This window comes from Porites lutea, chromosome 1 (genome assembly GCF_958299795.1).
Source record: "Porites lutea chromosome 1, jaPorLute2.1, whole genome shotgun sequence".
Lineage (NCBI taxonomy): Eukaryota > Metazoa > Cnidaria > Anthozoa > Scleractinia > Poritidae > Porites > Porites lutea.
Window position 1 is genome coordinate 715,055 of NC_133201.1, and position 23,485 is coordinate 738,539.

General features: G+C 36.7%; 2 protein-coding genes and 1 pseudogene across 2 annotated transcripts; 1 reads left to right on the forward strand and 2 right to left on the reverse strand.

The window, feature by feature from the left end:
• The first annotated feature begins 4,218 nt into the window (after positions 1–4,218).
• On the forward strand, positions 4,219–7,801 carry LOC140933424 (acid-sensing ion channel 4-A-like). The gene is made up of 6 exons (XM_073382981.1): positions 4,219–5,219; positions 5,531–5,678; positions 6,033–6,095; positions 6,362–6,509; positions 6,975–7,066; positions 7,535–7,801. Exons 1-6 carry the CDS (start codon positions 4,281–4,283, stop codon positions 7,657–7,659), a joined length of 1,515 nt encoding a protein of 504 aa, XP_073239082.1. The 5' UTR covers positions 4,219–4,280; the 3' UTR covers positions 7,660–7,801.
• A 973-nt stretch (positions 7,802–8,774) lies between these two features.
• LOC140928244 (acid-sensing ion channel 1A-like) lies at positions 8,775–11,292 on the reverse strand (annotated as a pseudogene).
• A 3,537-nt stretch (positions 11,293–14,829) lies between these two features.
• Positions 14,830–19,467, reverse strand: LOC140928335 (acid-sensing ion channel 1A-like). Its single transcript, XM_073378107.1, has 6 exons — positions 18,544–19,467; positions 18,099–18,243; positions 17,090–17,146; positions 16,548–16,686; positions 15,790–15,881; positions 14,830–15,271 (listed from the first exon to the last, which is right to left on the reverse strand). Exons 1-6 carry the CDS (start codon positions 19,465–19,467, stop codon positions 15,132–15,134), a joined length of 1,497 nt encoding a protein of 498 aa, XP_073234208.1. The 3' UTR covers positions 14,830–15,131.
• Positions 19,468–23,485: the final 4,018 nt, after the last annotated feature.

Consider the following 23,485-nt stretch of genomic DNA (forward strand, 5'->3'; position numbering starts at 1 on the left):
TTTACGTTTACTAGCTAACTAAACTGAAAAAAAGAGAAGATAACTGTTTACCTGAATATACAAAATTCGAGCGGGTCGACTTTTGCAACGTCACAGGAAAATGTTAGATAAAATATTAAATAATAATTGAAATTACAAGAAACCCCTGAGTTTCCATTTTCTCTATTATTTTATCCGGGTTATTTTGGAATACTGTCAGTTATTATGATTATATAATCGATTGGGGGACTTACGATGGTTTCCCAATTGATTTGCAAACAACAGTGCTTGAATTTATAGGAACTGGACGTGATGTGCTGCTTATACTGCTACTATCAAAATTCTTATTTTCGGTTTTATAAGGTAGCTATACGTACCTACTTGCTTATAGGTCGAGTAGATAATCGACAAACTTTTTTTTTATCCTCTGCAGTTTTCTTTATACTTGGTTTAGATAACTAACTAATCTGATCTAGGGATGTCAGTCACCGATCTCCTAACTTTTACCGTTGATTAACAATTAGAAGGAAACTGTTGTTATCCCATAATTAAACTGCTGGTCAGGAGAAAAATGATTAAGATCAGAAAATCGAAATTTGTATTCATCTGTTGGTAAATGCATAGAAGTTAAATTGTGAAGCAGTAAATGGGTTTCAGTTTGAATTTTTTTCAGTTTAAATTTTCTGAATTCAGGAAGTTAGTAATGAGGTTCAACAACGAACAACAATACTTCCAATTCAGCTTTTAGACTGAATGTTATCAGTAAAATCAGAGGTGCCAATGTCATACTTACATTTACAGCTGTTCTCCCGTGAACTATTGCTCTACAGGTCAGTGAATTTTCGTTCAATTTTTTGTGATAAGTGTTGGCTAAAAAAAAATCAAAATTGCTTGTTCGTGAATAAACCTACCTCACCTATGCTTTTATTTAAATAAGAGCCGTCCGAGGTCAAAATTTTTTCAAGCAAACCATGTATCTTTGGCAACATCATAGGCCCCACTATTTAGTTTGGGGGGGGGGGAGCTGTTTGGGCACAGCACCCCCCCACTTTTGTAGAATAATAATTAATTAACTTTCTTTTATTTTACCACGGTCAACTCATTAGGACTTAATACACTATTTTGGGAAGTTCAAGTAAACGTCGACTCGTCCGGTTGGATTGGGACATTCCATTTTTTTTTTATTATCCTATGGAGTTGTTGTTGTCGGCAACATTGAAGATTGCATATGAGGGGTCCAAAAATGGAATGGAAAAAAAATGGAATGTCCAATTTTATTTTCAGCCCACCCACGTTATATTCGCTCCGTCGCCGCTGATTTACGTATAAAGCCAAAATAATAATTATTTTCTGAAGTTAGTGCAATCACTATTATTTAACTAATGACATTTCATGATTATATGACTATCATTTGTGGTAGCTTACCTATGATGCCCTACATGTAGTGCTTGTAGAGATCATGAATAATATTTCTTTCCACTTATAGCATAATTTCCTCTCTGTAGTCGAATATTTAGCTAGGCCTTCGGGTAATTCTGGTTTACAGCTATTTCTCAATGCATGTTTCCTCAGCTGGCTTCTTATAATAGAGAAACATTGCGAATTTTAATAATCAATAATCTTCTTACTTTAATGCTACTGATAATCGAATTGTCCTTGCATAAAAATAGTTTCAAAACGTTTAACTATAACAAAGTTTAGACTTTAAGCTTGAAGAACGATTAATTTCTACTCTATGTCATTAAGTATGAATTTTAAATAATAGCGGCCAAAAATGGTGGCCATTTTGAATTATGTCACAGACACCGCCCTCATACAGCTCATTTTAGTGTATCTAAGAAGGCCGTTTACAGTGCCGCTTCATCTTTCCAGAATATTGTAATACATGAAAATCCCGGGAGTTTTCAACCGACCTCCCCGGGACCTTTCACTGTGGTGGGGTATGAATTAGTTTGAACGTTCGAGGGCTAAAATGGTGCCTGATTGAAATAATTATAATAAAAAAAACACGATGATAAAAATTACGAACCACGACCAATGCGGGACGCGTTGCTGCATTGTTATCCTCTATTTAAAGGCGCCGTACAGATGTCATAATTAATGGCCTACCTTTTTAGCGAAGTTTAATAATAGTAAAAAAAAACGACAGTAATAATGACTTCTTATTATATGGCTACAACAGTACGCGCACTCTGATGGGCTGTTTTCTTGTAATGACTGGACATTACTAGCTAGGTATCAAACACATATACCATCTGTGTTTAACTTGATAGTGGACATCCTTATGGACATCCATGTTATGGTCAATTGACAGCTGTCAAAAAGGTATCCGCTGACCAGTGTCGCCTAACTGTATTGCAGCCTCAACTGTACAACTCATTGAGGTGACGAGGTTTTTGTAAAGTTATCCGTTGACCAGCTGTTGGTTTTAATTAATCACAGGCTCAGTTACGCTATTACCGTAACTGTGACTATTCTTAAATCGTAACTACGTATGCTGATTTTGATTAGGGATTGTTTAATTTGGAGAGCTCAAATTAATTAAAAAACCGACAGCCTAGCGAACGTCATGTACTTCAAGCTACATTACAGAACCTGCCTCGTTATGATATACATTTCAAATAAGCTAGACAATTCTCACTTTGACTTAATTCTACCCTGCTGCCAACCACAAAACTTTATTTTACATTAAAATCGATAAATCACAAGTACAGACTACCTACAAATATCGAGGCTAATCGAGGCAGGCATGTACACACTATGGAGACGTATCACTTAAACAAATAAATTACAATATTACTACAAAGAAAGTTACATGATAATAAATATGGTATTACAGATTAAATGCAATAATTACTATAAGTAGTATTTTGTCATAAATAAGAGGCTAGAGGAAGGATAACAAAACGTAGGATTACTGGCTTACGAAGTCACAAGCACTTAGAAGATAGAAGATAAATTTTTAATTCTCTTCATTTCATTCAATAACGTATCTATATCAACATAACTGTCAACGTTTAAGGAAGATCTGTTTGGTTGAGAGCAAAAATTAATGCATAATTTACAGATTACCAACTGGAGAGGCACTCAAATCACGTTTTCAAAGGAATCATGGCAGGTTAAAATGGAAGAGAAAAAACAAATTACTGGTGAAAATAACTTGCACGATATCTTGCTACAGAACCGGAACACTACTTTATGTTAAATAAAGAAGAGTCCTCTTTTTCTGTGCAATCAAAAAAGTTTGGATAAAAGCAAAAAAGTAGACAAGTACTCTTTTTTAATTACCTTTCCAGCTTAAGAGGAACTTGCGCTTTAGAAGCCAACGCAGTCATCTCAGAAACATCCCCTTTATTATTTGCTTATACTTCAAAAGGACAGTTTTCGGCAAAGTAAAATTGAAAACATAATTATTATTCCATTTTTCATTATTTATATACCACAATATTTAAACGTTACATCGGCTGTTTACGATCACCTGCTTCTTGTTTGGCCCCCTTACTGGAAATGCAACATTTATAATACATGTGGCTATAGAACTGACGAGCGGGAAAATTTTTTTGACACATCGAGCTGACACAGTAAGCTACAGTGCGACAAGAGAGTTCCTTTCTTGTTTTACTCACGAAAGAACTACAAGGAACCTGAACGGGAAACAGCCAACTTGCTCTTTGATCGAAAAGCCTTGCCGTCGATTTTGTGGCCTGGCAGCCATTCATACAGCGTACCATACAAAACAGGTTATGAGTGCATATGTGAGTCTTACTAGTTAATACTACTTAAGGCCGACAATACATGAAACATCAGGCTTACCAACGACTTTAATTTTAACGTGCACCATAGTGTATTATTGTATTTTGTAACGGAAATGTAAAAATGAATGAACATGTCTGTGGAGAATTAAATTTAATAGGCCATACGACTGACGTCGACTGTTTAAAGCTCGAAAGGGCTTGTTACATTTGTGTTGTTCCTGCGAAAAATAAAATTAAATAAAGAAATAAGTAAACTAACAAGAGGAGCAACACCAGTAGGCAGAGACATTTTGTCGATAAGACAATAAAGAGTCGAGAGAATTGGTAACTTCTAAGGAGGAATTTCTTTTCTCTTTTAAAGATGTAAGCAATCAAAAGCCAGTTACCTGGCGGTAAATATTAGTTGAAAATCTTTGGATTGCTTTTCTTGGAACTCTTGTTTTGATAGTTAACTATGTGTAACTGTTTAACATTGTGTTTAACTCGTATAATTTGCAGAAGGGCGCGTTCCCACTGAATTTATTCGTCACTGATTGTATATAGGAGATGATGATGATCGAAAAGAAAATATCACCTGAATGTTGGACTACAGCGAGTGAGAGTCAAGGGGAAAAGTTACCCAAAAAGCAAAAGCCCTCAACAGAGACTTGGGAAGAATTTACTGATAGCACAACACTTCATGGTCTTAAGTATGTCTTCAAGAAACGCCATTTCGTGGTTCGTTTGTTTTGGGTTTTGCTCCTTCTCGTCGCACTGACTTACTACGTTATGATAGTTTACAGGGCATTTAGTAAATACTATAGTTATCCCATTAACACTTTGGTGATAACAAAGCAAGATCTTAAAGAAATGGATTTCCCAGCCATAACAATCTGCTCTCACAACTACCTCGCTAAAAGCAAACTGTTTATGAGAGATGACAACCCCCTATTTGCGGCCAGCGGTTTGAATATTACCTTGTGTGACGTCACGAAAAAGGTTCGAGGCAATAAGCCTTGTGGCTTGAGTTTAATTTGTTGCTGCCAGCCACCTCATACAGTAAACATGTCTATCAGTCTACCAAACTGTACAAAAGAATACAGACATGACCTCCTGTCGGCCAAACATCAATCGAACTTCAAATCTGATGTCGAAATTTTCCTGGAGCGTTATAGCCAGGACATAAAATCCCTTGTTGGCCCTTTGTGTACGTTCGGCGGTACCGCATCTTGTTCAGCAGAAAGTTTTGATCCCATTTTCACGCCAACAGGAATGTGTTACACATTCAATTCAGGGAGGAATGGGAAAGTAAAAACAGTGAACAATGGCGGGGTTTCTTCAGGATTGACAATCCTTCTTGATGCTCAGACACCCGAGTATTTTCAAGGAAAGATGTCGGTGGGATTTAAGGTTCTGGTTCACGGACAAGGCGAGTATATCGATGAATGGGAAGGAATCAACGTAGGACCAGGACAACACGCTGTTATAGCTCTCACACAGAAAAAGGTAAGATTTATTTTTTTAACTTTGTTCAAAGTGTACCAAATTGGCAGGAAAGTTGAATGTCTTGTTCATGATGAACACAATAAAAGTAATAACCAAACCAACATAACTCAAGTGACTTGGCCTATAACTCACTGTTTGCAAAAACATTCTATTTTTTATTTTACAGCATTCTTGTCTCCAAAATTATCCACAGCGTCTTCTTGGCTACAGAAATGGACGAAATAACAATAACTTATGCTCTCATCAATATGATGCCAAAAAACCCTCGGCCAGTCTCGTTGATTTTCTCTTGTTGATTTTTCTCATTGCAGTATAAGAACCTAGAAAAACCGTACCCTACAAATTGTACAAAGAGGAGCTTAAAAGCGTACACCAGCTACACTGTAGAGGGATGTTTTTTCGAATGCAAAGCGGAAATAATTACCAAGAAATGTGGCTGCCGGCTTTCAGGATACAAAGGTATGATGTAACTAAAACAAGAAACAGCAAATCACTGAGTAACACCCGAAAACCCAGTCGTTACAGCTAAAAAAGAAGATAGGAAAATAGAGGAAGAAAGAAAGAAAAAAGAATAGTAAAGAATACCGAAACATTGAGACAACAACAGCAAAAAAAAACTACAATTCCCCACTTCCACAATATCATTCCTACCTTTATCAGAGTGTAATTTGTCGGGTTTACAACACTCGGAAATTATCCTTTTTTCTTTGGCCCTGATTAACAAATATGAGCAAATAAACTGAATACCGTTACTGGCTAGACAGTTTAATTTTTTTGTTACGTTCGTGTTTTGTTTTGTTTTTCTTAATTAAGGTGCACCTGAACACGTCACTTGCACAACCGTGGAAGAATATTTGTGTGTTTACAAAATTCAGGGTAAGTAATCCGGTCTTTGGTTTCTCAAGGGTAGTAAACGTATCTCCAACGATAAAGGGCCTGGCTTTTGCAAAGATATTAAACCTTTTCTTACATTAGTTTTGTTTCTGTTGGCGTAAAGTGTGGGGATGAAATATTTATACTGCATTTTAACGGGCTTTGATTTTCTGATTAGTAGATAGCCAAACAACTTCTTTTGATGCTCTTGTACTGATTTTTTTGGGTGTTAACATATTTCTTTTGAAATTATATTTCATAAAAAAAAGAAACGGTTACCAAGAAGACGTGTGGTTGTGAAGTTCCTTGTTACTATTCCAAATACGGCGCTGAAGTGAGCTATTCATACTTTCCTGATCCAGGCACTGCTGCTGCATTTATAAGACGTGGTTATTATGGTGATCATCAATATCAGAGGTGATTTTTTATTGCTACAAATTATTGTCAAGTAATAGATACTGTAACAACCAAGCTATATAGCATAACATAACATAACAAACCTAACGTAACGTCATGCAACTTAACTCAACGTAACGTTAAATAACTAAATGTAACGTAATGCACTGTAACATAACGCACGTCCACTTAACACATTATAACGAAAGCTAACAGAAAAAAAATGAGATAACTTATATCGTAGACATGACAAAGGACTACATGTAAATGTGTAACATAAACAAAAATAGGAATGGAAACATGAAATTTACAAATAAAACAGAAACAAATGCGACAACGTGAACTTAACTTGACCTAGCGTAAGGTTCATATTACCTAAAATTACAAAAAAATGTAATAGATATAACAATATAATAGTGAAAAGTGTTAAAATTAAAGGTATTTAATTTCATGTAGTTGTATTTTCGTATGTGTTTGTTTTCCCAGAGAAAATCTTGTCTATTTACAAGTGGGCTTCAAGACGATGAGCTATGACTTGCAGGAAGAACAGCCAGCTTATGATACAAATTCATTATTTGGTATGCTATTTTATGTAATTACAAAAGTCTTGTCTATCTTCCCCACGTACAATTCTCGACGAGGGGCTAGTCAAGAAGAGAGACAAATGAGGAAATATATGTAAATAAATTCTCCACCCCGAAACGATAGGAGAATGGGTAAAGCTTTCGGCACAACAATGTCTGGGATCGTTTTGGTGGACCAATCATAACAAACGCTTGTGCACCCAAATGATCTCAGGAATTACTGCACCCAAAGCTGGCTTGAACCCACTCTTCCTACAGTGTCTAAAGGGTAAATAAATCCGTCATGGCATCATTTTATCCACAGAGTACACTCTTTTGTCAAGTAGTCAGATGCAAGTCATCATATAGTTCACGAGCAGTGATGGGGTTATCTGAATCTCCATGCTTCTCTTTGTTTACAGGTGCTTCAGGATAGACTGCCATATACTCTTGTAATACAATGTCATTTCCTTTATTTCTTAGGTGAGATAGGAGGCAGCATGGGATTGTTCCTTGGATGTAGTCTGATAACTATCTGGGAGTGGCTGGACTTCATATTGACTCAAATTTTCACAGCCAGAGAACGTCGCCTTGCACATCCAGCGTGATGTAAGCACGCACCGGAACGATTCATTATACTTTTCTTTTAATTTACATCGTGACATTTCTCATAGATTTCTTTTATTTGAAGTAAACGATTTTACTGTAAATTTCAAGAAATGTTGCTTTGCTATCTACAACACACGAACTAAGAACTTGTTAAGTATGTTTCAACAAATTGAACAAAACAAGTTTACCGATAAACCTTTTGAGTTTAAAAATGTCATGGATAAGGTTCAGAGAACCCTTTACCTACAAGTTAAAGACAATTAAAGCTTAAATTACAGGTGTTTTTAAAACTGCACAAGAATTGCTCTGGTTGCTTGTGATGCAACGAAAATGACTTTCCTCTCTACTATTGGCATTCATTGTTCTTGATGCCATGATCATGGAATGAACTGAAAAAAGAGTTGTAGAGTAGTATAGTAGGGATCTTTTACTCCGTGTTTTTAAAGTGGAACCTTATCAGTTTAAAGTGGAATACATCAATGCAAATGACGCTATTGCCTTTTGTCTTAAATTCTTGAAGAAAATGGAGCGTATCCCATTGAGATAAGGTCATGTGCTATTCTTAGTTGGATTAACTTGTTTGACAAGTTTTAGATTGATTATGCGATAGTTTCTTTCATATAATGTGTATAATGCCCTTATTTGGTCTCGAAGCCATGTGTGACATAAAATCACTGAACCGTAACGTAATTAAGCGAGTTTTATTTCGCGCGGCTTTCATGTTCCATAAAAGACAACGAATTGTCCTCAATCCGCTTCACTGTTTCTTGACGTGCATGTCGTGCATATTAATGAGAACAAAGGTAAAATGGCCTTTTCTAGCAATAAACACAACTTTTATTTACTCCACTCAGCTCTCCTTCTTTCTTCGCAGCACATTTGCAAGGATGCACACGGTACCAAACTCCGCTGCACGGCCTTCAGTACCTTACGCATGCGCGCAGCTATACTGGCCATACTGAGGTTTTGGTTGTGTTCTTCCTTGTAGTTTTGGTCTTCTTTGTAACATTAGTTGTCTATAGTTTTATCCAGAAATGTCTGAAGTCATGTTGCACTTGACAAATGTGCTTGTGTGGCATTAGTTGCGCATCGTTTTACCCAGAAATTTTTGACGTCATGCTGCATGTATCAAATAACGCCTTTTCAGTGTTGCTAGGAAGGAGATAAGGAAGTCGAGAAACTCGAATATCGTTAACAAACTGCATCCCAAGAATAAGCCCATGTTGCCCCCGATCTCACCTACAACACAAAACAAAGGAAAAAATTATGGAAATAACTGTCAATTGGCGTATATCAGTCAATAAAAGATCAATAGCATCTCATCATTTTACTATGGAAGGTTGTCTCAGTGGTAAAGGATGCAATTGGTTGGACCGTGATAAGACCTACCGCGCGCGGTCGTTCCTCATGTGATCATATGAATACTGTCGAATCCTTTTTCTCAAAATGTCAAAGTAAAAATGAATATAAATGTGACTTTGAAAAAAATGTCAAAGTTCTATTTAGATTAAATATGTTGCCTGGCTTTGGCTTTCGCAAATCCTCTGCAACACATACACAACATTGGGCTAATAATTAATAATAATATTTCTCAATAAAACTAACAACCGAATCATTTTACCAAACAGGGAGTTTCTGTCGTACGCAGGCTGCTCCTCCTGTAGCTCATAACTCAACGACTTAAAACCAACTTGCAAAAGCACGAGGTTATCCCTAAAGAATAAAAGTAATTAACGTTATTTGAGTAAAACGTAAGGACTTAACTTTTTTTGGTCTTCATCATCTGCATATCTATAAACCACATATAATAAGTCCCTCAATGACATAAGGATGCAGATGTGCATATGATGACGTGGTCTATGTTTTTTATCCTTTGTTCTTGTACAGGGAAACAAAATATTAAACTGAGGGTGTCTATGTTGTTATGTTATGATAAGAAGTAAATTTGTTTTATGTTGCGATGAAGTTCATGAAATCAATATATTATGATTGGTTTTAACATCTGCAAATCTGTATTTTTAAAGATAGGTTAATGCTTAAGAGTAACAGGAATACCTCTGACATTTCTTGTTGTAGTGCTAAATTGAAAGAGTATTTACCTTTGATACTCAATGTCATCATAATAACCGTCTTGAATAAACTTTTGAGCGGTGATACGGTTGGGAAACTTGGAGTAGGACACATCAGTGATGTATGTGATCTTTGAGCAGGGAACCTCACATCCACACGAGTCTTCCTCTAAAGATGCTAGACAAAATAAAAGGATCTTTATACGATTCTGGGACTGACCTGCCACCCTACCCCTTCCGTTCTTCTAGTGTTATAACTATGGATGTCTGAGTTTCTCAAAATATTAAAATCATTAGCATCATTACAACTATTTACGTTAAGAGGGCGAAAACGATGAGGAATCTAAGTCTTTCAATTTTTTAACTATCATACGGAGCAATTAGAGGCATATGGCTTTTCAAGATTTTTGTACTGAAAGAAAGGGCAAAACAAGAGGAAAAAACATTCACTACAACAAATGGTAACATTTGAGCACTACAACTGGCTTCTAACAAAGCATCCTGAAAAGAGCACCTTGGAACAACAAGCATATGGATAAGCGTATATTCAGTTTAGCTTCTGCAAAAGTGATCTGCAAATCAATTGGAAAAAAGATTGTATATATCTTTAATTATTTGTTACCCTTTTCTCTGTTAAAGCTATGATAACATGTTGTCCTGGTCCAACGTTGTTTCCTTCCAATTCATCGATATACTCGCCTTGTCCATGAACGAGAACCTTGAATCCCTCTGAGAATTTCCCATAACTATATTCATCTGTCTGTGCATCAAGAATGACTGTCAATCCAGATGATACTCCACTACTGGTTACAGTTAACTTCCGACCGTAAGCACCCGAGTTAAAGGTGTAACACTTCCCCCATTGGGTTGTCGTGGAAACGAAATCTTTATCATAGCAATCCGTCTCACTCCAGTCATAATAGCACTCAGGTCCAAGCAGTTCACTGATATCTTGACCGTAGTATCTGAAGAAAGAGTCAATATCTGGGATATGACGACTTTGCTGCATAGCATCCAAAAGATCTTGTTTGTACCGACTTGTGCAGTTTGGTATTTCGGGGGCAACGTCTGCAAGTGCGCGTGGTGAACAGCAACAAAGCATAGCTAATCCGCATGGGAGAGTACCTCGAACCCTTGCAGTAACAGCGCAAGAGCTGATATTTAAGCCGCTCGACTTAAATACAGGGTTGTCATCTGTCATGAGTAATTTGCTTAAGTCAAACATGTTGCGAGAGCAGATCGTAACCGCTGGAAAGTCCATCTCATCAACGTGCTCATGCTTGCACAGGAATTGACTGGACGGTCGTAGTATTTCTGGAACGCTGTTCGAACTGTGTAAAGGTAGTAGGCACCAGAGATCAATACCAATACAGCCTAGATAAAGCGAACGAGAAAATGGCGTTCCATAAAGGCATAACGAATGCCATGTAGTGTCGTGTTGTCGACAAATTCTTTCACCATATATCTCGGAGACTGGGATTTAAGCCTAGAAGAAGCGTCTGGCTGGGAATGATATTCGCCGTCTGATAACTGTGTTATCTGTACACTGTTATCCCCTTCCATAATGTTGTATATTACACTGATCTTCAGATAATCTGTTACTAACAATTAGTAAAGACTGAAAGGGAAAAAAGAATGCCCAACCTGGTCAGAATTCTCTTTGATACAGGTATCAGAGAGGTCATGGCCAAATTTCATTCATTTAGCAATTGAGCACTTTGCATCCCACCCTCGTTACTTTAGGAGGCTTTTTTGTGGTTTATTCTCAGTTATTTTCTACGCTTACGATTTACACCTTCTGTTATTGATTAACACACAGGACCCTTTGGAAGTGTGTTTAGATCCCTGATCCTAACCACAGGCCTCCCACTGCTCAGTGAACAGAGTTCTAATATTGTACGGTCGAAGGAAATGGGAGGAGTGAGGATGCTAAATATTGCTTTCCTGGATATTACAGCTGCAAGCTTGTCGGTGTCTCCAGATAGTTTTTTCTTCGAGAATTCATTTAAAAATATTACGACGAAGCATTATACCCATTACTATTAGGCATTATGAATACATAAGCATATTCCAAAGCTTTAAATTCTTAAACTGTGGTAAGCAAAGAAAATTGGGAATTTTAAGAAACTGACGAAAACTATGACTAACAGAACCCTCCCCTCACCATGACTATACAAAAGGCAAAGTTTACCAAGATCTGCTTGGAATCTCCAAGTCTGCTTGGAAATTTGAGATGTACGATCTTCCCTTGACCAGACCGATTCAGTCATTTTCTTGGTATGTTCACGATGCGTGGAACGATGTAATAAACAATTAAGAAACTGCGGGTACTACTTCGTATTAAGAATGACTAATTTACTTTTTTTTTTTTTTTAGCAAAGAATGCGCTTCCGAATGGTTTGTAGGGTGAAGCTTGTCCATCTTGGGCATACGATGAGCGTTTTTTCATCCTATGCACTGACGGTCGCGGATTACTGGAACGTTGCTTCCTACAGAAAGAAATGGCGTAGAAATTCGGTATTTTTCTGGACTAAACTTCAATAGGTCAGCCCAACAAAAATGGAGATGGAGATTGGATATTGGACTGAGCACACTCACATCAGAGGAATTCCTATTGGAATTACAGGGAACAGAACAACTGTTTTATGGAGGGACAAATACTGGGATAAAGAGTCATCCACTTGGGAGACTATTTACCAGCCTTCCTTGAGCAAAGTGACGTAATTATATTGACCAAATAATTAACTAGGTCTCGAGAAGCTAATAAAAGGTTCTTTTCCTTGCCGAACAACCGAGTAAGAAACTTAGTCTCTATTAACATCGACAGTTTTTTCTTAGGCCACGCAAGCTATAAACCAACGAAATCATCTGCTGCAACAATGTAAGATCCATTCTATATGATACCTGTTCTCGAACATACAAAATGTAGGTCAGGACCAAACCACACCCAACGTTTTCTCTTCAGTGAAGCTATTTCCTACGGTAGATTTTAAGTTAATTCTGAGGCAATTTTTTTGGCTCTTCTTTTACGATCACGTCCACTGATTTGAATTCTAAGAGTCGTTTGAATTCCCATAAACGTAAGATTGGGATAGAGTAAAGAAATTATTCAGATATAAATTACACCCAGTTTGAAGGTTTATGGACCTCATATCATCGCAAAATGATAACATTGTTTATAGTTTTTCCGTTATCTAGGCCAGCCTCAGAAAGATCTGACGGTATTAGCTGATTATTAAACGAATCAAAAAAAAAATAGATTGATTATATTTCCTTTTTTTTCCAAGAAAAAGCGAATAACGTAAAGAATATATATTTATGTGTCATAACATGGCTTATCAGATCGGCTCTTAAGTCCCCTGAGATCTGTGCGGTCTCAATAAACAACAGTGCTTGTAGACGAAGAATAGATCCCCGACTTGATTCGAGTCGGACAACTCGAATTCGCCGCTAACTCGCTGAAAATTTCTGGCTTTTCCTTGATCAAAATTTCACTAAAATTTACCCCGATAACTCGAAATCCCCGCTACCTCGAATTGTTTTTCATTTCCTCTCAGAGTTCGAGTAAACGGGGTTCTACTGTAATAATGATAAAAAAAATATATTACTTCAATTACATCGGTGTAGACAGTATTGTCTTCAATAGTCTGGCTCAGGATAGATAAAAAGCGCCTAGGACTTTTCATGCTATGGACATGAGAAGGTATGCTCTGTAACCGTCAACTGACATAGTTCATGGAAGAATGTCTAATTTTATCTGCTTTAGTAAATGCAACAAACAAACAAACAAACAAACAAACAATTGTGTAATCATATATTAATTACATTTCAAATACATTTCGAGACTTGATTCTGGAGACTTAGGTAAGGAACCTTTGTACCCTAATAGGACAATTGACATTAACCTCGGATAACATATCTAAGATAAGTATTTAGTCTATTATAGTTCTATTACAGTGTCACATCATTATTTTTTTTTCAGTGTCAGTTTAAAGTACATAGAATATTCATAGCTATCACCTAGTTTTAAACTTGCATATTTACTATTCCTAACTTTCGGTTGACAGATCATTAAAATGTTTGATATAATTAAGTGCACTTAAAGTTGATATTACATGCAGTGCTGACATATATCGCAGTTGGAAGCGTATTATACAGACTAACATTGGTATATACGACAATGCATTTCTAAAGACAACAGAGGAACTTATTTGTTGTGAGCGATAAGTGAGGGTATCCCAAAACCATCACTGAGTGAAAAATCCATTCCGCTGTTAACATCTGCAGAGGAAATTCAACCTCACACCTGTTAAATTTTTTCTAACGGTGATTTTACTTTGAGTAATAATTTTATTGGTGTGATACTTCTTGACAAAATCAACTTGTATCGTTTACGTTGCTTATTTATTGTTTATTATTTTTATTCTTTACAGAAACATTTTCAAATGGCAGCTTTCAAGAATTTGTTGTTTCTTCTCTTCATGTGTTGTGTGGTATGTCGAAGCCTGACAAAGCCTTTAAAAGTGGAAGAGTGGGCAGGTAACAAATCTCTCTCAAAAGGACGTTTCTGGAAAGCTTTGCCGGCAGGCTGGTACTCAACTGATCACTCATTCAAATACTAACCGTATAATCAGTTAAAACTAACCAAGCAATCATATAATCGCTTTGCAAAAACAACTGTTATGGACAAGTTCATCATCATGAGGACTAATTCTTTTTTTCATTTTTACTACAGATGTTGTTTGCCTTTAGCAAGACGTTTTCACTTCTTCGTAAATTAAGAAAAAAATGTAGTCTAGATTCCTTTAACTCTCTTTACAATCTCTAAATGATTTTCGTGAGTAATCTTCAGTTGAGTTAATTGTTTTGTTCTGTTAGTTCCTTGCACTTTAAAAATTAATCATTCTAAGGCGACAAAGACATTCTTTTAAAGTGAGTCGAGTCCATTTTCATTTATCCTTTAGCAAAAACGCGACGAGAGCCATGCGAGGACAAAAAGGATGCCTATTATTGTTTCTTTATCGCTGTAGTGGAGGATAACTGTACCTCTGCAGGACATATATGCAGCTGGACTTGCGCACTGTGCAGTTAAATATGTAAAAAACTAAGATTGCTTTGGAGAGTCATTAGCAAATAAAAATCACTCCAGCGTTTAAGTCTGGTGTAAGAAACTAAGATACGCTTTCTTTTTTATTTACGGTCAGTCCATTAAGAGGCTAGCTCAGTTAAGGTTGAAATTTTTCTCGCTATATCTTCTTATTGGATAAACCCGCTTCGGGTCACAAAGGAAACGCTACCTGCCACCGACCTAATACCCAATAATCATGTTCTAAGAATAATCCATCATTACGTGAATTTGTTGTATTAACAGTTAGTCGTAAGCCTTGAACTATAGCTTCCCGTCACTGTACCGAAGTGACTGGTGTGATGTTGGTACGTTTGCACAATTTTGCTGCCACTACACTGCACAGGAACTCGATAAACTCACAGAGTGTCAGAACGCTGCAGCCAAGGAGCAAACCCATGTTACCTCCAATCTCACCTGGTATTCAACAGAGAAAAAAAGAGGAACGAAAAAAAAACAAAAACAAAAACAAACACAAATTAGTTGGCTCGAAAATGACAAACTGTAACTGTAATCACTTATTTCGGCCTTATATTATCTTTCAAAAGGAACATACCAGAATCCCATGTGTACGATACTTAATTTACTCTACCTTTACCACGAAACCAACTAATTTTTTTGTCAACGTTGCTGTTCATTTTCATCCTTGGTTTAAACGTTATTTCCTTTGTTTTGGGGTATGGTATTTTATGACCATAATGAGTTTTAAACAAAGGAAAATATTATTTAAACGAAGGATAAAATTTAACCACAACATGTCCACGGATAGACATTAATAAAGCGTAGAATCTGAGAGGTAACCTTGTTAAGTTCCTTTTACAGCGTACCTCACTCCACGGCCCCTGTTAAGCTTATACATAGGAGTTTCCCCCGCCTCCTCTCCCTGGCTGAATTCCCTGTATACTTCATATTTCCATTTCAGTGTTGCAACTTACCAAACATAGCATATATGTCGTACACTAACTTCTCCTCCTGCAATTCATAACTTAATGACTTAAAGCCAACTATTAGGTAAACAAAATCCTGGCTGCGAAAACAAAATACACAGTCAGTATGACAGCAAGGAAATCTGAAGGACATGATTCACCTTTACCAATTTTCCTTTTTTTTATAACGCCTTTAAAATTCAAATACAAAACCTTAAAGATGTAAAATTTCTTTTTCTTTTCTTTTTTTTTAACGGCAGATACTATACGGATGTAGTGTGTAGCTAAAATTTGTTTTACAAACATGGATTACCGTAAATCCTCTTTTAAGCCCCCCACGGCGGGGGGGGGGCGCTATTATTTCAAGGATGTTTCAGGGTGGTGGTAATAGAGAGTGGGAGCTTACTTGAGAAGGGGGACTTGATCAATTAAGGGAAATAGGGGACCATACTGCTTTTTCAAACAAACAGCAGTTGGTATCAATTCTCCATAAAGAACGAGGAAGTAAAGTGGAAATGCTTAGGGACATGACGTAAGAGGTCTTGGAGCTAAAGATCCTAACTTCCAGATACATCATTGAATAAACGACACTGGATCAGTCCATTTATTATCAATTTGGTAGTGAGGAGCAAGGAGGGAGAGGAGGGGAGGGGGCTTAAAAGAGAGGGGGGCTTAATAACCTTCTTCCCCTGATCGAGAGGGGGGGCTTTTTAAAAAAGGTGAGCTTATTTGGGAGGGAGCGTTAATAGAGGAGGTATTACCGTTACCTATTCCCGTTGACATTACTGAACCAATTGCTAACTGGAATAGAGATTGTCTTGTCATGATCAAGGAGTTTGGAGAAAGATATTTCCGCCTTGTATTTTGTCTGATTACAAGAGACTGGACAGTCACATTTCACTGTGTCTACAGAATAATGAAAGAAAGCAGCAATGTTAGAAAAGTACAAACAGCCTCTCACTAAGTAAAATTTTTGAATGCCTTGGTGCACACACAACACATGGATGAAACTGATCACTCGTTAGTTTTAACCGAATGTAAGAGGCCGAGCGTCACACTGCGTTAATGGGTGGATCGGCGTATGACTAAGTGATTGTTGTTTGGTTTAGTTAATCAGCTTACTAAACATTTTTTTGAGGTGAAGCTTATATACAATGTACATGTGTCATAAATGAGTGAAAGTACATGTTGTGGATCAATTATGTTGGTTTAGTTAATCATTATGACCCTCAATTGCCATACCAAAAAACAAAGGAAAATAAATTTTAAACCAACAAATATAACTTTAAAGTTATTTCTCTTCATCAACCTCCAAGACCATGAAGACAATCTGCATGTTTCTGTTGGCAAACTTCAATGCTGGATCCTGAATTAAAAGAAAGGAACAAAAGTCAGTTTAGTCCTAATTAGTTTTTGCTTAATTTAGTTAGTATTTATTCTGAAAAGAGATTGCAGTAGATAGGGGAGAACGATATGAACGGCTTATTGCAAATGGAATAATTACTGGAAACAGCAAACATGCCACTTGCAAACTCTGGCTGTTATTGATATTATTATTATTATTATTATTATTATTATTCCTATCAGTTAAAAATGATGAAACATTTTGAAACACGGTTAACTTATAGAATTATTTAGAATTAGACAAGCCTAAAAGCGGAGCTCCTTATAAACATTTCGGCAAACTGGCAATAAACTGTAAATCATTGCTTATCAGCCATGAATTTTTATTGATTTCCGATAGCGATTTTCAGTGATTGCCAGCTCTTGAATAACAGTAATGACATCACGTCTGTTGATTCGTTATCCTTTTAAAATACATTTGTGTCAATTTTGGGGTGCGAACTTAACGCGCTTCCAGGTAATTCTAATGATTTTGATTGCCGTGAATTTTTAATCGGACATTCCGCCATTACTTCGGAGGTCGATTGTTGCAATGAAAGTGAAAGAGACGTCATGTCTTCGCGAAATTGACTTTTTTTTTTAAAAAAGGAAACTTACTAACCACACAGAAATGCGATATGGAATCAGACGATTGAAATTAAAGCTGGTTTTAATACTGTTTTCCCGTTTTTCCATAGCTATACACCTCAATTTTGATTTTGTCAGTTCGCGATTTTCCACCGGAATATAAAAATTAATAGTGGATCCGGAGAGACCAACCAAAAAAGCAAAACTTGTCATTCAACATATTTTCTTTGACGAACATACACTTAATATGTTATCAAAGTAAGAGTGATACTTTTAAAAGACACAGGAATATTTACAACATACAGTCAAACGTTAAAAGAAATTGGGTGGGGACTGCTGATATATACCAGTGATACCCGCCGGACGACAGCCACAGTATTCCATATAACGTTTAGCGTAACACTCCTCCAGGCAACCGTCTGTAGTATATCGAGAAAAACTTTTCAGTTTCATTGTCTTGCACTTCTTGCCATATCTGTCAAGATGCTTGAACTTTGAATGAAAAAGAAAATCATGACATCATCATCATTATCATCATCATCATCATCATCATCGTTATCATCATCAGTAGCGGCGTCATTTATTTCTCTTTACAAACAAAAAGCTTGAAAGGTATCCTCATTGTTCCTTTTTTGCCGGAAGAGAACTTTGATACCATTTTCATAAAGGAGTTGGTTAAAAAAAGCTTAAAAAAGCTTAAAGTGATACCACTCCAACTTTTTCTTATTTTGTTAAATCTCCTGAAGGCAAAAAACATTTAATCAAGAAAGAGATAAACCAACTGAAACCTACTCTTTGTTCTGTGAGTGAAATGGTAGCGTATGTCCCTGGCATTACACTAAATGCCGCATCAAAGCCATTGAAGCTTTCTCCCTGGGCATGGATCGATATTGAGAAGCCTTGTGCTATCTTGTGGCCAAGCGTGTAATCTGACTGACTCACATTCAGCAATATTGCCAGTCCACTGCTCACTCCACCCCTATAGGAAACTTTGGATCGATTGTTTTTACCAGAATTAAAAGTACGGCATATTCCATACTGTGTCACTTCGGTTTCAAAATCTGAGGCACTGCAGTCTTCACTCCATTGAAAGAGACATGCAAAATAATGAGATAGCATTTCTTCTGAATCTGGGCTGAAGACTGTGAAGAACTCTTCCATGTTGAAAAGAACCCCAGATTCTTCAATCGCTTTTTGCAATGCACTCCTTCTCTGTTTAGTGCAGTTGGGATAATAAATTGGATTTGTTTTATAACCAAAAAAGGCACAGCAGCAGATCATTGCTAATCCACAAGACATGTTGTTCATCTCTCGCTGACGTAACTCCCTAGTAACCTCGCATGCGCTCATATTTAGGCCTTGGGCTGCAAAAAAGGGATCGTCGTCCTGCATCATAATTTTTCCTCTGCTGAATAAATTGTCAGGACAAATACTCACTGCTGGAAACGACATATTCTGTTCATAATTCTTGGTTATCAAGGTGACAGTATGATATTGAAGGTATTTGTTCACTGCCTTATAAAAGGTGTAAATAAAATATGCGCCAAAGGTCAGCATTACAACAGTCCAAACCACTCTGGAGACCTTTGGTCTTTGCGATGGTAAAACATTTCTTATACCATGCAAAGTGGTATTTTTAATAAATGCTGTCCATTTTTGTGAAAGGCTGCGATGGTGTTTCCTTTTTTCCTCTTCTTCTAATGTCTTATCATTCATCTTCGGATGTTTTACGCTCTGAAAATAAAAAAAAGCAGCAGCAGTTGCGTGATGGCTCATCACTTAAGCGTCACCTCCCTCCCGAGATATTTGAAGGCTATCTGCGAGGTTGTGCGATTGCACTCATCAACCTGAATATACAGCTATTTCGAGAAAGGTTGTCGGAAAATATGTGCAGGCGACGATCCCGAAAGGTAATATGGGGTATGACCAACACACTGTTCCTGACGACTGTAGCTGTCGAACCTACTATGTCCGTGGCCTCTTGGCCACTCTCTCAAATTCTTTGAAGAACGGTGAACTCAAAACCACCCACAATACCTTTCGGGATTGTCCCGTGCACTTTTCCGACAACCTTTCTCAAAATAGCTGTATAAAAAAAACATTACTGTTAAGTCACCATTCGTCCTAATCTCGTTGCTTTTTTCTTCATTTTTAACGATTTTTATTTGAATCATTCATTTATTTACTTTATATTTAGCTTTTCTAAACATAACCTCCACAGTGTGGTATTTATATGAATCTGCTCGCCCTTATTGATGTGGGGCATTTGCAGCTGTTAGGAGAAAAAATGATGCGTACGTTCCTGGGGTGTATGTGATGGGCATAGAGGTATTGACTCAGCCATGCATGAAGGCTTTTACTTGCAAAGTTTGATTTGTTGAATTCAAAAATCATGGTTTTATCGCTTTCAATTTGACATGCCCAGAAACTTTTAAGTATATCATCATTTTTTATTATTTCAAGTAAATTGTTTATTGTGTCAAGAGTACTGCAATTTAAAGAATAACTGGATTCTTATTTCTCTCAATTCTAGTATTACACATGCGCAAGAGAAAAGCAAGAACTTTTTATAAAGTGGAGCCAACCACTACTAACAAATAAAAGAAAACTTTTAGTTTCAGGGAAGTGCTTTTGATATTACAATCATGAGAATGCGGTCATGTTTTCATTTATTTGATTGCAGATTGTGAAGGGAACAAAAATATTTATAGAACTTGGAACGTGTAATTAAAGGAGACTACTTTAACTCAATTTCCATTGTGAAGATTACCACAATAGTGAAATTTTAAGGAGGCAAAATAAACTATTTTAAATACTGAATAGATTACGCATTAGCAATGCAATTTAATGAAATTTCCTTTGCTTTATTCCTCATATTAAATGCAAAAACTAATGCAAGAAGTTTTTATACTATCATTAATTTTCACTTAAAAGCACTCTTGGTAGTAAGCTTCTACAGTGAGAGTTGCAATGCACACATTTTACTTCTGGATTATTACTTCTTACTTTTTTTTTTTCAAAAAAATCCTTCGATGCTGACAGTCGCTGCATCCAACAAACAGTGGGAATCTGATGTAACTAGACTCGTGTAAAAATGACGAAAACCCCTTAATAAACTGAAGGGAACGATACTCTGACTATTAAGGGATTCTATAGTTGCAGTTAATGTGATTTGAAAGGACCTTTGACTTAAACACTCATTATAGCATGTTTTCTGAGTCTCTCCAGTAACTTTTTTTAACCAGAGATTTAAAGGCATTTTAAATTATCCGAGTTGCTGAATATAATGAAGTGTCAAGGGTATAACCTCAAATGTTCAGAAACAAGAAGACGAACAAAAAAGAGCTAACAAAATCCACAAAAAGGCTCACAATTTGGAGAAGACTACAAAAATAATTATACTAAACATCTTTAAAACGTATACTACAAGATTCCTGTATGTTTTACCACCGATAAATTATACCATTTGTTGAGAACCGATGAGTCACCAATCTTTAAGCGTGTTTATATTTATGGGAATGTCAGATTGATCTTAAAAGTGATACTTTTTAAACTTTTCCTCAAGATTTACGTCTCAGTCCGTGAATTCACGTTTCACCGTATCCCGTGCGCGGTATATAGTGTCCGTTGTAACAGGTTCTACCTTCAGCCGCAAGCAAGGAAACTGACACAAATATGTTTTTCTGTTCCACACCTCAATACACTGAAATTGGAATAGGCAAAACTGAGTTTTTACAAGCTACATTTGTTAATCAAAAGATAAATGAATTTAACTTACCAACAGACTGATGCAAGCAACAGATCTGGTAGTCTCCCTCCAACGCAAAAGTTATGAAATATCAAAGCACCTGCTAAACTATTTGTTATCTTAACAGCACAATGTATGTGGTGCCTTGAACATTTCATTTCCCTCTGCTGGATGAATTATTTTATGCAAATCCAGTATAAATTATAGAGCTTTTTTGTAAATAATGAAATAGAAATTAAAAATCGAAAACTCTCCAACCGCTCTTGACTTTTTATTACTTGACTTGAGCTGAGTTATTCCCTTATGCCTATTTCTTACATTGTTCTCAGGCAAATAGTAAAAACCTTGATTGGTATGGTACAAGTAAAATTTTCTTCCAATAAATTTAAATGTGAAAATAGAAGCTACGACCAAAAAAAAAAAAGGGGGAAACGGCCTTTTAAATGTCTGATCCCTTTTTTGAGGTAAAATTACGATACGATTTAATTCCGCCAGTTTGTACAAAGTTAGATTTTCTCATTGAAAGAAATGATAACAATAAAAAAAAAAAAAGTAATGCATAGAGGTTCCATTATATTTAAGACTACTGGGTGAATAGTGAAAATGCATACAACACCTGACCGCTTAGTATAAAAATATACTTAAATTATAATGTACGAAAACATCAATGTAGTGACTCTTGATTGTTTTATTATGTATGAAGAAGGCTTACATTGTAACAACTGGTTTTGCATATATGTTATTACTTCTTGACCTGCATGTATTTGAAAATGTTTTTTTCTAATCGACCACGATGTACATGAACCCCGGGGGGATACTCCCATACATTACCTATACGGGTATGTACCGCCCAACGGGGTCGTGATTTTGAAGCTCCTGATTTAGAACGGGGTATCCATTTCAGAGGAGTTTTCTAGAACGGGGTATAATATTTCGAACGCACGAAAGCTCCAGTTTTGTAAGCAGCCATTTGAAATTATTCAAGGACAGATAACTTTTAAAAATACAGTTCAATGCGTTAACAAGCAAACTGTTGTACTCTTGTTGCACCCTGTGTTTTAGCGTGCAGAGCGGGCGTATTTTGACGCGAGCCGCGAGCGCTGACTCCGCCATCTTGGATAAATAGGGGCGCGGAAGTCTGGAACGAGTTTATAATGTACCCGAGGGAGGAGGAGAAGGAAAATCGTTAGCCTGTGAGCGTGGGTCTGTGCGTGATGAGAGATTTTGCGTCATAATTAACCGCATTGTATCCACATGCACAGGAAACGTACTCCGGATGATTGTGAAGAAGCATTTATTTGATGTATAAATCGAACATACCTTTTAAAAAAACAGGGTTATTTCAATTTACAAACTTCCTAGAACGGGGTATAAAAAATTGACCCATTTCTAGAACGGGGGTATCAATTTTAGGGGACATTTTTTTTAGAACGGGGTGCCAATTTGGAGTCCTGGGCGGCACATACCCACCCAAAAAATACCCAAGTGCCCCCCCTCCCCCCAGGGACATGTACCAAGTTTCATTTATGTCCGTCGGTTTAAAGCTGGACCGGTGGGAAGTATAAAAACAGCAGCGAGAAGTGGTTAATGTTCCAAACAACCTAATTTACCTCGCCAAAACTAATTGTCAGAGTAATTTGAATTACATAAGCATCGCGTGTAGTAGACATTTTTAAATTGGTTTTCAAGCGCTCTTTCTCTTTTGGATTTTACCTAATAGTATGAGATTATTGTGTAGCAAATATAGTACCCAGTCAGAGGGCATTATTGAGGTCATGTGATTATTATTTTATTTTATTTTTATTAACTTTGCCAAACAACAAGATATTCGACACAGAAAAAAAAGTGTACATGTATTCACAGGACTGAGAACAGGCGGGGACACCGCAACAGCGAGCGCCAATTACTGCGGGCTCAAGACACAGATCGATAAATGTAAAAGCTAACAATACTATCTATAAACAACAGACGATGTTCCGTCCTAAA